The following is a 15000-nucleotide window of genomic DNA, read 5'->3' as shown; positions in this document are numbered from 1 at the left end:
TTTACCCTGACGGAGGGAAGGGAGGTTTTCCCACGTTAAATGTCCCATCACGTTTAATCTGCACATGCGCAGCTGAGAACCTTTCATGGTGTGACAATTGATGGTAACAAATAGCCAATGGTGGATACTTTGTCATTGGACAACCCTAATAGAATCCAAAACCTTCACAGATAACTCACATGGCCAGTTATTGCTCATGCCTATAATATTATACTACTTGTGTTGTTGAGTATGATTTGTTCATACAATATTTTTATGTTCAGTCTGCAGATAAGCAAAGAGCCCTAGAAGAAACCAAAGCCTATACAACACAGTCCTTAGCCAGTGTGGCATATCTCATCAACACCTTAGCAAACAATGTCCTCCAGATGCTGGATATACAGGCTTCTCAGCTGCGGAGGATGGAGTCCTCCATCAACCATATATCACAGGTGAGTACCGCATGCATTTCAGCACACACCTTTTATTTTATTTATTTGAAGTTATTCCCTGGATCAGAATGACTCCATAAAATAAATGCTCCAGCCACCCATCATTCCTTACCCATGGCCTCCAGGTGTTCGCTCTACGGCTCACCATGGACTCATGTCACAGCTCAGCTTAGCCACATTGCGCTGCTGATAAACTGCAAACGTTGATCATGGTTTTCTTTTGGTTTTATAAAACGTATTTTCTCCCTCCTCGCAGCTCACAGGTTGCTCCCTCCAATATTAATGTCCCACTTCTAAAGATTTTACTGTCTTGTCATCAAGGTTACAGCCTGTCAGGATGATGACCTCACTGTGTCCTCAATCCGGTATCTTTGCGATATCCTATTTACTTGTATAATAAACTGCGCTATGTTGACAAGGACATAGTTATTGTTTAATGGTAAACAATAGCCGGGAAAGTGTAAAGCTACTCATACAGAGGGGCAGCCAGACACCGTGCAGCAGTACATAGTCCTGTAGATAAGAGGACATTCCTTATGGAGAAATCTAATATAATCCATTTTGATGTGTTTATTTAAACACTAGTTATAATTTTTCCCTAAATGATTTCTGACCGTCCCTAATTAGTCTGAGCTCTGGGAGAGGAGCCGTTTTGTATTTTGAGATATTAATCTCTTAGAAATCATTGGTCCACGTAGCGCCTGTTACCTGTCAGTATTACTGCAGTGTTAATGCAGCGATGTAAGACAGACAATGGGGTCCTTTACTTATGGTCAGACTAACCGCAGGCCATGCGCAAGACCAGGCTGCTCCATATACATGTAGGTGTATAAGAGAAAAGTCATATGGCCTTGAGTAGACTTATTTATTTTGATGTTTAACATATATATTGACCGATTACATTAGCTGCGAGCTACCTACTCTTACTTCTCCCCACACATCACAGCAATTGAATTGCGATTACGCTCAAACATAGGAATTATTTGCAAAATGCAGGTAGTCAGCATTTGGGGGAGGTAACGGGGGTGGTTATAGAATTGCAGGCGCGTTGAACTGTTTAAACACTGCTTTCTCCTTCATCCACAGGGGACGCTGGAGTCAAGACTGTGGGGTATAGACGGGTGCAGAGTGGAGCCGGCGCTTTAAGAAATTTAGAAGCGTGACTGGCTGCTCCCCCTCTACGCCCCTCACCTCTTCAGTTTTTAGAAAAGTGCCTTGAACGGTCCCTGGGCACTTTCCTTACATTACTACAACAGACCAGCCTCCGCTTCCTGAAGCGCGCGCTCGGGTCCCTGACCTTTCATTGCTCAGTCATACAGGCTGCTATTATATTAGACAGGGGACCCGCCGCAGCTGCGTGCGGCTGGGTCCGGGTCACTCATGGTCCACTGCGCACCATCGGCATGGCGGGTAAGTAGTCCCAGCCTTCCCCGCTAGCAGGGAATGGACTGGGTTTCCACAAGACGTGGGTGATAGGAGCTGGCTCCGTACTCGGACAGTTCACAGGAAGCAGCCATTGTGGAGGGGGCGGAGCTTCTTCCCCAAAGAAGAGCGCGCTGACTTCCCGCGCTCTGTATTGCTGGGCGCAGTTTCTATAGTTTCACTGGCCATCAGACACAGCACTGCAGCCTTCTGACAGCACAGCGGCTCCCACAGAATCAGCCCCACCAACGCTGTTATAGGCTATTATCCTGTCCTACAGGAGACAGAAGATCTCACAAGGGCAAGTGAGTTATTTAGGGGGACTGTTTTTTGTTGGGGAGCCTTATTGGAGGATTGTTTGACTCTCCTCCCTCTCTGTAGCTGTGCCTCTCTCCTTATAATTTCCCTCTCTCCTACACTGTGTGTGAGTGTGAGTGAAATATTGCTGTTTATCAGTATGACAGGCAGGGGTACTATCTCTAAAGCTTCACAGAAGCTGTATGCCTGTAAAAAGTGTAACACTAAATTCATTCAGGCATACTCTGAAGGGGCTCTACTTTGTGAATCATGTGACTCGGGGAAACCTGCTCCTGGGAGGACTTCCCAAGTCCAGGACCCCTATCTCCCTTGGTCTGCGCTTGCTGGGATCATGTAGAATCTCTCTGCCGAACTTACAGAATCACGCAAACAAAGGGAAGCTTCTAGAAAATTATCTGAGCCGGTCTGGGCTCAGGCCTTCGCTAGCTCTATGGAAAGTTTGGTTCAGGTGATGGGTTCTGGTTCACAGGTCCAGATGACGCAACCACTTCCTCCGACCAGAAAGAGAGCCATACCAGTGATTCTGCAGTTAGATGAGTTTGAAGACTACGAGTGTCTCTGGTAGATGAGGACCTTCTTCGGGATTCAGAGGAAGCAAAACTTCTGGAAGAGGACCCTCAGGAACTGGAGAGTCCTCAAGGACTAGAAGCTCTCATTTTAGTGGTATGCCAGGTACTTAAGGTTTTGGATGAGGAGTCTCCGACTCTGACATCACTTTTCGCTAAACAATAAAGATCAGCTATCACATTTCCTATTTCACAGGAAGTTGATGATCAGATGGTGGTGGAGTGGAAATATCTGGAGAAAAAAAGTTCCAGATTTTCTCCCATCCTATCCTTTTCCTACAGACAATAGGACTTGATGGGAATCTCCTCCTCTGGTGGACTCATCGCTCTTTCCAAGAAAACTACCCTCCCAGTTTCGGGGGTCATTTCATTGAAAAAGCCTGCTGACCGCAAGTTGGAAACAACTTTAAAATCCATATATACTGTAGCGGGGGTTCTCCTTCGCCTGGTAGGATCCTGGGTCAATAAGGCTATTGAATAATGGGCTGAAGAGTTAGCAAGCGTTTTGCGTTCAGGAACGTCAAGATCAGAACGCCTTACTTTAGCGGAGCATAGTAGAGAATCGGCCATCTATCTTGATGAGGCTTCCAGAGATGTAGGCGTACTTGGATCCCGGATTTCAGCTTCAACAATAGCGGCTCGTAGAGCTCTCTAGCTTCGCTCCTGGCAAACTGATGGCGAATCTAAGAGGACGGTGGAGGCTTTACCTTTCACCGGGGATATTCTTTTCGGACCCGAGTTGGATAAGTGGATCTCTCAGTTGGATAAGTGGATCTCTCAGGCCACAGGAGGCAAATCCACTTTTCTGCCGTCCTCTTCCTCGTCGACTCTGGGACTTCCTTTCCCTCCTTTCAGGTTCCCACTAAGTTCTGAGGCCGTGCAAGAGGCTCCTCTGCTGCCTTAAGAGGAACAAGAGGTAGAGGAGGTGCAGCTGCCTCTCCTCACCTTCGGGACACTAAACCTGCCGACAAGCCAGTGGCATCACAGGTTACCAGCCCACCTGGGGGCTCCCATGGTGGGAGCTAGTATTCCTCTGTTCAAAGAAATGTGGCTTCAAACTTGTTCTGACGCCTGGGTCCGAAATCTAGTTTCACAAGGGTACCGTATAGATTTCTTGATCCATCCACCTCATCGTTTCTTCACGACTGGACTTCCGACCCCGGAAACGAAGAGAAGAGTGTTACAGCAGGCCATCACAAGGCTCCTGGAGTCGGAGGTAGTGGTTCCGGTTCCAAGACACCAAAGAAATCTTTTCGTGCTCCCGAAGCTGAACGGCTTGGTTTGACCTATTCTGAATCTGAAATTAATGAATTCTCACTTAACATTCTTCAGATTCAAGATTCGGTGATAGCAAGCCTGGAACCAGGGGAATTCCTGGTGTCTTTGGATATCAAAGACGCTTACTTACACATTCCCATCTGGGAACCACATCAGGCGTTACCATTCAAGATTCCCACTATCCGTTTGCACTATCCCCTGGCCCCAGGGTATTCACAAAGGTCATGGCCACCATGGTGGCACCACTTCATCTTCAGAGGGTCACGATAATCCCGTATCTGGATGATCTTCTGCTCAAGGCCCCGTCTCCAGAACGGCTTCTTGTGGACGTATCTAACACTTATCACCTTCTGCTTCAGCAAGGCTGGATTGTCAACTTTCCAAAGTTGCAGTTAGTCCCTCACAGCGTCTTTTATTCCTGGGGATGATTCTGGACACCACTCTTCAGAAGGTGTTTCTTCCGGAAGACAAAGCTGCGGCAATCAAGGACTTAGTCAGACTCATCCTTCAACCTCAGAGAGTCTCCGTGCATCTTTATGTCAGACTTCTTGGAAAGATGGTAGCGGCTTTCGAGGCCTTAAGGTGCGTACACACTGGGCGATATTTTGCCCGACCCAACGATAACTATATCGTTATCGTTCAGTCGTTCAAAATTTCCATAGGTCGTTGATCATTGTCGTTCATAGCCCGTACATGTAGGCCAATTTGAGAGATATCGTTGAGTATTTCGTTCATATTTGTCATTTGTTTTATGGAAATCCGCCAACGATTATATACATCGTTTAAAGAAATATTGGCCCTGATTCAGAGCTGGACGCAAGTGGCTGCTCGTTCGCTCCGAGCGATGTTTGCCCAACTGCGCATGCGTACGGATCGTAATACGCATGCGTGAACCACTCAGTGCGGCCGAAATTCATGTGCTCGCAAAATAGCGATGCCTGATAATTTGAGTGACAGAAAGAGGCGTATGTGGGTGGTAACAGGGGAAGGTGCTTGAAAACGGGGAGTGGAGATCCGATCGCAGGCGTGCTTAAAGGTCAAAACGGGCGTTTTATGGGTGTGCATATTTAAAACAGCAGCGTCATTGACCACGTCACTGGGTTATTTTATAGCCAGAACTGTTCGCAAAATTGTGGTAGCAAAAACCAACCACAAGAATAGCGAGCAGTTCATACCCTGGTCGATGTACTCGATTAATCTAATAAATAGCGGACATGACGTAGGATGCGAGCGGCCAGGGGGCGTATTTTTCCAAAAAACGAACGCAAGTTTTGTTCGCTCGTTCAGACCTAGAGGCGTGAACAGACCGCAAACAGCGAATGGTTCATTTGAATAGCCACCCCTTGTTTTAGAACGAACGACCGCAAATAGCGAGTGGCTCTGAATGAGGGCCATTGTCCCATTGAATTGGCATTAAATATCGTTGACGATGTCGTTGATCGTTGGCAAAATCGTTCATCATAATGTTCGCTGTGTATGAACGATATGAACGATATTGTTCATCACAGAGGCCGGGAATTTCAAGTCAATCTACAAAGGAAATCGTTGGTCGTTATAGTTGAATTGCTAGGTCGCCTAGTGTGTACGCACCTTTAGAGTTCAGTTGTTTTCACTCTCTGACCTTCCAACTGGATCTCTTGTCCCAATGGTAAGGATCTCATTTCCACATGCACTGCTTGGTGCGGCTGTCTCCAGAGACACGGATTTCCCTTCTCATGGCCGGGGAAGCGTTTCAGTCTGTGGGACTGGGATATTCTGACGACGGACGCAAGTCTCAGAGGCTGAGGAGCAGTGGTTCTTGATCATCGTTACCAGGGCCGGTGGTCGGGTCGGGTTCTTCCGATTAAATATTCTGGAACTCAGGGCAGTTTTCAACGCCCTTCGAGACTCCTTTCCTCTCCTGTGGGGGCTGGCCACTCAATTCCACTCAGTCAATGCAACCACGTTGGCTTAAATAAATCGACAAGGAGGAACTCGGAGCTGGGAAGCCATGAGGGAAGTATCCCAGATCCTCCGTTGGGCAGAAAATCGCACCGCGGTGCTGACAGTGGTCTTCATTCCAGGTGTCGACAACTGGGAAGCAGACTATATCATTTGCCAGGATCTTCATCCAGGCGAATGGGCCCTTCATCCTAAGGCTTTCCAGAACCTACTTCATCGCTGGGGCAAGCCCCAGATCGATTTCATGGCGTCCAGACAAAACCATTAGCTCCCTCTTTATTGCTCTCGCACTCGGGATCCGGAGGCATTGGCGATGGACGCGTTGACAGCTCCGTGGCCGTTCCAGTTTGTTTAGTTGTTTCCACCTTCTACCTCAAGTGCTCAAACGCATTAAGTGGGAGAAGGTCAAGGCCATTCTAGTGGCTCCGAACTGGCCTCGCAAGGCCTGGACCTCAGACCTAAAAATGCTTCTAGAGGCGGATCCTTGGTCGCTGCCTCTTCTCCTAGACCTCCTTCAACAGGTTCCTTTTCTTTACTCCGCCTTACACAGACTGCATTTGAAGGCGTGGCTGTTGAAACTGAGATCTTGAAACGGATGGGTATTCCACAAGCGATTATTCCTACTATGATCTGGGCTCGAAAACCTGTGACCTCGGCCCACTATTACCGAATTTGATAGGACTATGTGGCATGGTGTGAAAATCGGAGGTTTCATACCTCATCTTTTTATTTGGGTCGTCTTTTCATTTGGGTCGTCTTTTGGGTTACTTTCAGTCAAGCCTGGAAGCCGGCCTTCGCTTGGGATCATTGAAGCTTCAAGTTTTGTCTCTCTCTGTTTTTATCCAACGCAAATTGGCATTGTTTCTTGAAGTTCAGACCGTTTTGCAGGTAGTCCTTCTTATTCAACCACCCTTTGTTCCTCCGACGGCACCTTGGGATCTTAACTTCGTTCTTTCTCTCCTTCAGTCTTCCGTATTCTAACCTTTCTAGACTGTTGATTTAAAATATCTTTCTTGGAAGATGGGTCTGGTGCTGGCCTTGGCATCAGCCAGGAGAGTCTTAAGAAGAGCGGCATGACAGCGCTCCAAGCGCTATCTAATTTGTTATGCGGATAGGGCAGTCCTGAATACTCGCCCTGCCTTCTTTCCTATTGTGGTCCAGGTGTTGCACGAGGACCTTCCGTCCTCCCCTTTTTTTGGATCCAGTGCGGCGTGCCCTGCGTATTTATGTTGATTGGACTGCTTCATTGCGCAAGTCCAATTCGTCGTTCTGTATGAAGTGGCTAAATGAGGGTGCCTGCTTCTAAACAGGTTCTGGCACGTTGAATACGTCTGGCTATTCGTCAGGCTTATTTAGCAGCATCTCGGTCCCCTCCTGCTTCCATTTCAGAGCATTCTACGCACTCTGTTGGGTCATCTTGGGTGGTTGGCCGAGGAGTTTCTGTATCAGCTCTGCCGAGCGGGCACTTGGTCAGGGACTCTTACGTTTGGTTCTACCGGTTTTACACTTTTGCAGCTTCTGATGCTCAGTTTCGCCGTTCAATTTTGCAGGTGTCGCAGTGCTCTCCCTCCCATCTGGGTGGCTTTGGGACGTCCCCACAGTCTCGACTCCAGTGTCACCTGTGGATGAAGGAGAAAACAGGATTTTGGTACTTACCGTTAAATCTGTTTCTCTGATTCCACATGGGACGCCTGACGCCCTCCCTGCGCTGCGGTTCTGTTGTTTTGGTTGTGGTGTGACTGCTGTGTTCTTGCACTTTGTTACTGTTGTTAATTTTTATTCTGCTTGTTCACATTTTTCCTCCTTCTCTAGCGGTGGTTCTTCCTCTCCGTCTCCTCTCGGCTCTTTTCTATAACTAAAGAGGTGAGGGGCATAGAGGGGGAGGAGCCAGTCACACTTCTAAATTTCTTAAAGTGCCGGCTCCACTCTGCACCCGTCTATACCCCACAGTCTTGACTCCAGTGTCCCCTGTGGAATCAGAGAAACAGATTTAACGGTGAGTACCAAAATCCTGTTTTCTGGGAGGCCATGAATCAGCCCCTGCGTCCTTGCTTACAGCAGGGAGCGTACTGCGTGTCTGGTGACCCGCTGTGTCTGTGGAAGCCTACATTTACTCAGAGGGCTGAATGCCGCCTGATCTGCGTTCCATGTCTCCTTTTTTTTGTGCGTGAGCGGCAGACGTGAGATGCTGTCAGTGGGCGTCTTAAGACCTGGACGGCGAGTGGGTCAATAGCATATTTTCACAATTAAGAACCGTGAGAGATTGTAGCTGTATCAGGCCATATGTGAATTGCATTGAAGAGTGCGGCCATAAGCAAAGTATAGGAGGCGGTTACGTGGTGCCACAGGGTTAATTTATTCCAACTGCTTTTATGAAGTAAATGATAGCCATCAAGTGTTTTACAGCAAATAGAAGTGTCTTTAAGTGGTTACAGACAAGTTTGTAACATATTGGTGGAAAAACATGTAACTCCCATCTGCAAGTTCAAAAACCATTTCCCTTCACCATACATGTCCCACATCGTTATACCCATTCCTCTCACCATACATGCCCCACGTCATTACACCCATTTCCTCTCACCATACATGCCCCACGTCATTACACCCATTTCCTCTCACCATACATGCCCCACGTCATTACACCCATTTCCTCTCACCATACATGCACCACGTCATTACACCCATTTCCTCTCACCATACATGCCCCACGTCATTACACCCATTTCCTCTCACCATACATGTACCACGTCATTACACCCATTTCCTCTCACCATACATGTCCCACGTCATTACACCATACATGTCTCACCATACATGTACCACGTCATTACACCCATTTCCTCTCACCATACATGTCCCACGTCATTACACCCATTTCCTCTCACCATACATGTACCACGTCATTACACCATTTCCTCTCACCATACATGTCTCACGTCATTACACCCATTTCCTCTCACCATACATGTCCCACATCATTATACCCATTTCCTCTCACCATACATGTACCACATCATTACACCCATTTCCTCTCACCATACATGTCCCACGTCAGTACACCCATTTCCTCTCACCATACATGTCCCACGTCATTATACCCATTTCCTCTCACCATACATGTCCCACGTCATTACACCCATTTCCTCTCACCATACATGTACCACGTCATTACACCCATTTCCTCTCACCATACATGTACCACGTCATTACACCCATTTCCTCTCACCATACATGTACCACGTCATTACACCCATTTCCTCTCACCATACATGTACCACGTCATTACACCATTTCCTCTCACCATACATGTACCACGTCATTACACCCATTTCCTCTCACCATACATGCCTCACGTCATTACACCCATTTCCTCTCACCATACATGTCTCACGTCATTACACCCATTTCCTCTCACCATACATGCCCCACGTCATTACACCCATTTCCTCTCACCATACATGCCCCACGTCATTACACCCATTTCCTCTCACCATACATGCCCCACGTCATTACACCCATTTCCTCTCACCATACATGCCCCACGTCATTACACCCATTTCCTCTCACCATACATGCCCCACGTCATTACACCCATTTCCTCTCACCATACATGTACCACGTCATTACACCCATTTCCTCTCACCATACATGTCCCACGTCATTATACCCATTTCCTCTCACCATACATGTCCCACGTCATTACACCCATTTCCTCTCACCATACATGTACCACGTCATTACACCCATTTCCTCTCACCATACATGTACCACGTCATTACACCCATTTCCTCTCACCATACATGTACCACGTCATTACACCATTTCCTCTCACCATACATGTACCACGTCATTACACCATTTCCTCTCACCATACATGTCTCACGTCATTACACCCATTTCCTCTCACCATACATGTCTCACGTCATTACACCCATTTCCTCTCACCATACATGTCTCACGTCATTACACCCATTTCCTCTCACCATACATGTCTCACGTCATTACACCCATTTCCTCTCACCATACATGCCTCACGTCATTACACCCATTTCCTCTCACCATACATGTCTCACGTCATTACACCCATTTCCTCTCACCATACATGTCCCACGTCATTACACCCATTTCCATCAATACAACTCTCCAACATGTAGTGTTCACTTTGCACTTTAGGATTTTTTCAGGCAGGGTGCTATACACAGAACAGGGCATATTTTCATTTTGAAGGGCACATATTATGTGGTGAATTGTGGGCAGTATTATGTAGCATACTGTAGTATATGTAATATTTAAATCTATCCTACTCAACCCCCACATGCTTTGTCAATTACCCTCAGACCTCCCCACATACACCTTCGATGCCCACCAGACCACCTCACATTCCCCTTCAGTGGGACCTAAATGACAGCTAATTGAAGTTGCCCCATGGTTTGTTACTTTGTCCTCGTATCTCCAACTGTCTCTCTGCCATCTCTTCCTGGATTTCCCAGCGATTTCTTAAACTTAATATGTCTAAGACAGAGCTGATCGTCTTCCCACCCTCCCACATCACCTCACTTCCCACTATTTCTTTATTAATAGATGGCATTACTATCTCATCTAGCCCCAAAGTGCGCTGTCTTGGAGTCATCCTGGACTCATTGCTCTCCTTCAAACCACATATCCAGAGCCTCTCACAGTCCTGTCGTTTCCATCTCAAAAATATTTCTAAGATTAGACCCTTTCTCACCCAGTATGCTACAAAAACCCTCATACACTCACTGGTCATATCCAGATTGGACTACTGTAACCTCCTCCTATCTGGCCTCCCCAAATCCCATCTCTCTCCTCTCCAGTCTGCCCTCAATGCTACTGCACGACTTATTTTCCTCTCCAAACGCTCTACATCTGCCTCCCCTCTCCTACAAGCCCTCCACTGGCTCCCCTTCCCTTTTAGAACCCAATTTAAGGTTCTCACGCTCACTTACAAAGCCCTCACCCAATCTTCCCCCATATACATCTCTGATCTCATCTCCCTTCACTCTCCTCTCCGCTCTCTTCGTTCAACTAATGCACGCCGCCTTTCATGCCAGCTGATTACTTCCTCCCACTCCCGCCTCCAAGATTTTGCCCGCACTGCTCCCCACCTCTGGAACTCTCTCCCACTCCCCATCAGACTCTCCACCTCTTTGCATCCTTCAAACGGGCTCTCAAGACCCATTATTTCATCAAAGCCTTCCAGCTATCATTCTAACTGATACATACACCTTCCTCCCCATCTGTGTCACCCCTGTTTGTCTTCCCCTCCCCTTTTAGAATGTAAGCTCTTATGAGCAGGGCCCTCTACCCTCTTGTACTTCTCCCTACTTTAGTTTCATCTACTTCTTACTCCCCACTAGGGCACCTAACACTTGGCTGCTTATGCTCTGTTGCTTATCTGGGTGTTATGATCACTAATGTAGCAATATGTATTATCCATGTCCTGGTCCTGTATTGTATTGTTCTGTAAGTCGCTTGTCTGCAACTTGTTTATGTGCTTTGTAAGGCGCTGCGGAACATTTGTGGCGCCATATAAATTAATGATAATAATTTGTCCCTGAAATATCAAACAGATTTTCACACCTCACAAATTCCCTTGAATGATTGCTGTTGTTTTCTGACCACAGACCGTGGATATCCACAAAGAAAAAGTTGCAAGGAGAGAGATCGGAATTTTAACAACCAACAAAAACACTTCTAGAACACACAAAATTATTGCTCCAGCAAACTTGGAAAGACCAGTCCGTTACATTCGGAAACCCATTGACTACACAATTCTGGATGACACTGGACACGGGGTGAAGGTAGATATATAATAAGATCTTTTTTTGCTTATTAGTGCTACCAATCTTTTATTCTACCTGCTAGATAGATAGACATTTTTTTTATTAACCCAAAGAATATCTTCTTCAGGGTCCATAGGGGGTACACAGGGATTACCATGGGATGTGGCTGGTTGGAGTGAGCCGTGCACCAGTTGAAGCTTTAGCTCCCAGGATGCACTGGCCCTCTTCCACATATACCCCTCCCCCAGCCACAGCAGCCAGTTTTTTTTTTTTGTTTGGTGCTGGCAGAAGCAGTCACACCTCTGAGAACAGTGGGGCTGTGTTAGACAGCCCCAAGCCTTTATTTTATGTTTTAGTTTTTACTCCTAATGGACGCCTGCGTGACTGCTCCGAGTAACCCCTGCCGGTGCCGCAAAACCGGTGAGCTGCCCGGTGATTACAGCAGGCACCAGCGGAGCTTGGCTAGCACTTCCCTGGGCGACCCTAGACTGCAGCCGGATAACGGTAAAGTCATGTAAGGCGATTCCCAGCTTGCGGGGAATCGCGTCTGAATACAGTCCTTACCTCTGGCTCTGGAGACCAGCCGGAGGACGCTGTTGTAGGGCGACTGGTGTGTCCACTCTCCCACTACACCACAGATCTGGCATCTGGGGCCTTTTTTAAGCCCGTAGACCTGGGGGTTAATACAGCAGTGGGGAGGAAAGCTCTCCCCTGACATCCCCTCCCCCAGCTGAGTCTACCCACATCTGAGCTGCTCCTCTTACACCCTCCTCCCTAAGGAGACGCTCAGGTGCCTTTAATCAGGGATTTTCTGAAGCTGTAGGTCTCAGGAGATCGAGTCCTGTATATCAAATCCTACCAACCTGTTGCTTGAGTAGTTGATTCAGTGCCCATTGCAAGTATATTTATATTTATTTGCATTGTATGTGACTTGTGCTAGCTCTGCTGTGGTGATATTCTGCCTTTAACTTTCTTACTATCAGTTATATATTTCCCTGCTGCTCTTTCTTACCCCATCACTACCAGGTATGTAAGGGTTCAATTGTACTTCGCATTTACCTGTATTTGTGAAGGGTGTCACATTGCATTATTAGCTATACACTGTATTGTGTGCTGCTTACTGGTATTACTATGTCTTCAAAAGACAAGGGTATACAGGAGGCTGCGGCCCCTGTGCTGGTTACATGCATAACCTGTTCAGCAGCCTTGTCCTCTCAGGATATTGTACAGGATGGTCAGTGTGCTAATTGTCATGTACCTCCTCACCAGCTTACATTACCAGTACTGGTGCAGCAGGCTTGTCCTCTCAGGCTATTGTGCAGGATGGTCAGTGTGCTAATTGTCATGCACCTCCTCTCCAGCTTACCTTACCAGTACCGGTGCAGCAGCCTTGTCCTCTCAGGATATTGTACAGGATGGTCAGTGTGCTAATGGTCATGTACCTCCTCTCCAGCTTACCTTACCAGTACCGGTGCAGCAGCCTTGTCCTCTCAGGATATTGTACAGGATGGTCAGTGTGCTAATTGTCATGTACCTCCTCTCCAGCTTACCTTACCAGTACCGGTGCAGCAGGCTTGTCCTCTCAGGATATTGTGCAGGATGGTCAGTGTGCTAATTGTCATGTACCACCTCACCAGCTTACCTTACCAGTACCGGTGCAGCAGCCTTGTCCTCTCAGGATATTGTGCAGGATGGTCAGTGTGCTAATTGTCATGTACCTCCTCTCCAGCTTACCTTACCAGTACCGGTGCAGCAGCCTTGTCCTCTCAGGATATTGTACAGGATGGTCAGTGTGCTAATTGTCATGTACCCCCTCACCAGCTTACCTTACCAGTACCGGTGCAGCAGCCTTGTCCTCTCAGGATATTGTGCAGGATGGTCAGTGTGCTAATTGTCATGTACCTCCTCTCCAGCTTACCTTACCAGTACCGGTGCAGCAGCCTTGTCCTCTCAGGATATTGTACAGGATGGTCAGTGTGCTAATTGTCATGTACCTCCTCACCAGCTTACCTTACCAGTACCGGTGCAGCAGCCTTGTCCTCTCAGGATATTGTGCAGGATGGTCAGTGTGCTAATTGTCATGTACCTCCTCACCAGCTTACCTTACCAGTACCGGTGCAGCAGCCTTGTCCTCTCAGGATATTGTGCAGGATGGTCAGTGTGCTAATTGTCATGTACCTCCTCTCCAGCTTACCTTACCAGTACCGGTGCAGTAGCCTTGTCATCTCAGGATTTTGTGCAGGATGGTCAGTGTGCTAATTGTCATGTACCTCCTCTCCAGCTTACCTTACCAGTACCGGTGCAGTAGCCTTGTCCTCTCAGGATATTGTGCAGGACGGTCAGTGTGCTAATTGTCATGTACCTCCTCACCAGCTTACCTTACCAGTACTGGTGCAGCAGCCTTGTCCTCTCAGGATATGGTACAATCAGGGGAATGGGCTCTACACCCGGATGTCTTTCATTTCCTGGTGAACAAATGGGGCCTACCAGACTTAGACCTCATGGCCTCACGTCACAACCACAAGGTCACCAGGTATGGGTCCAGTTCCAGAGACCCCTCAGCAGCTTTTGTGGATGCTCTGGCAGTGCAATGGAATTTCAATCTCGCATACCGTTTTCCTCTGATTTCCCTCCTCCCAAGGGTTCTTTGGAATTTCAAGCAGGAAGGTGGCACTGTGATACTGATAGCTCCAGCCTGGCCCAGGCGCCACTGGTTCACCGATCTACGGAGTCTCTCCATAGACACTCCTTTTCCACTTCCTCTATGGCCGGACCTGTTAGTACAGGGTCCTTGTCTGTACTCGGACCTCCCTCGTCTGTCTTTCTTGAGTTACACCTTTAAGAGCCAAAAGTGTCTCTAGCTCTGTGGTCAGGACGAGGCTCGGGGCGAGGAAGCCTACCTCAGCCCACATCTGTCACAGAGCGTAGATTATGACCCTATGGTTTTACGGTTTTCTGGGTGCTTTCTTCTTTTTTTTTTCTCCTCTTTCGGACAGCGCTGTCCTATGTACTCGGATTGGTTACCTTTCATAAGTGGTATGTCTGGGTTTTATTTTGATTGAAGAGTGTGTGGTTCCGTCCACACCTTCCTTAGGTTTTTTGCCTTTGAGACTTTTGACTCTCAGGATGCTTTCTTTGGGCACAGGATTCTCCTTTCTGCTCAGAAGCGTCCCCACCCTTAGGGAAACTGCTTTAGGACGTTCCCATGGTAAGCCCTGTGGGACCCCCTATGGACCCTGA

At 47.6% G+C, this 15000-nt stretch overlaps 1 protein-coding gene across 15 annotated transcripts in view; it reads left to right on the top strand.

Moving 5' to 3' along the window:
• ABI2 (abl interactor 2) overlaps positions 1-15000 on the top strand; it is a 250251-nt gene that overhangs the window by 45512 nt on the left and 189739 nt on the right. For all 15 annotated transcript variants that reach the window (XM_088465611.1, XM_088465619.1, XM_088465612.1 and 12 more), the window contains exons 2-3: positions 264-431; positions 11602-11778. In XM_088465611.1, the coding sequence (XP_088321737.1) occupies positions 264-431; positions 11602-11778 (345 nt within the window). The remainder of the gene's footprint in view (positions 1-263; positions 432-11601; positions 11779-15000) is intronic.

The sequence above is a fragment of the Taudactylus pleione genome, unplaced genomic scaffold (assembly GCF_031769625.1).
Source record: "Taudactylus pleione unplaced genomic scaffold, aTauple2 ptg002045l, whole genome shotgun sequence".
Lineage (NCBI taxonomy): Eukaryota > Metazoa > Chordata > Amphibia > Anura > Myobatrachidae > Taudactylus > Taudactylus pleione.
The sequence above is the reverse complement of the archived record's forward strand: the minus strand, read 5'-3'. Positions and strand labels throughout refer to the sequence as shown.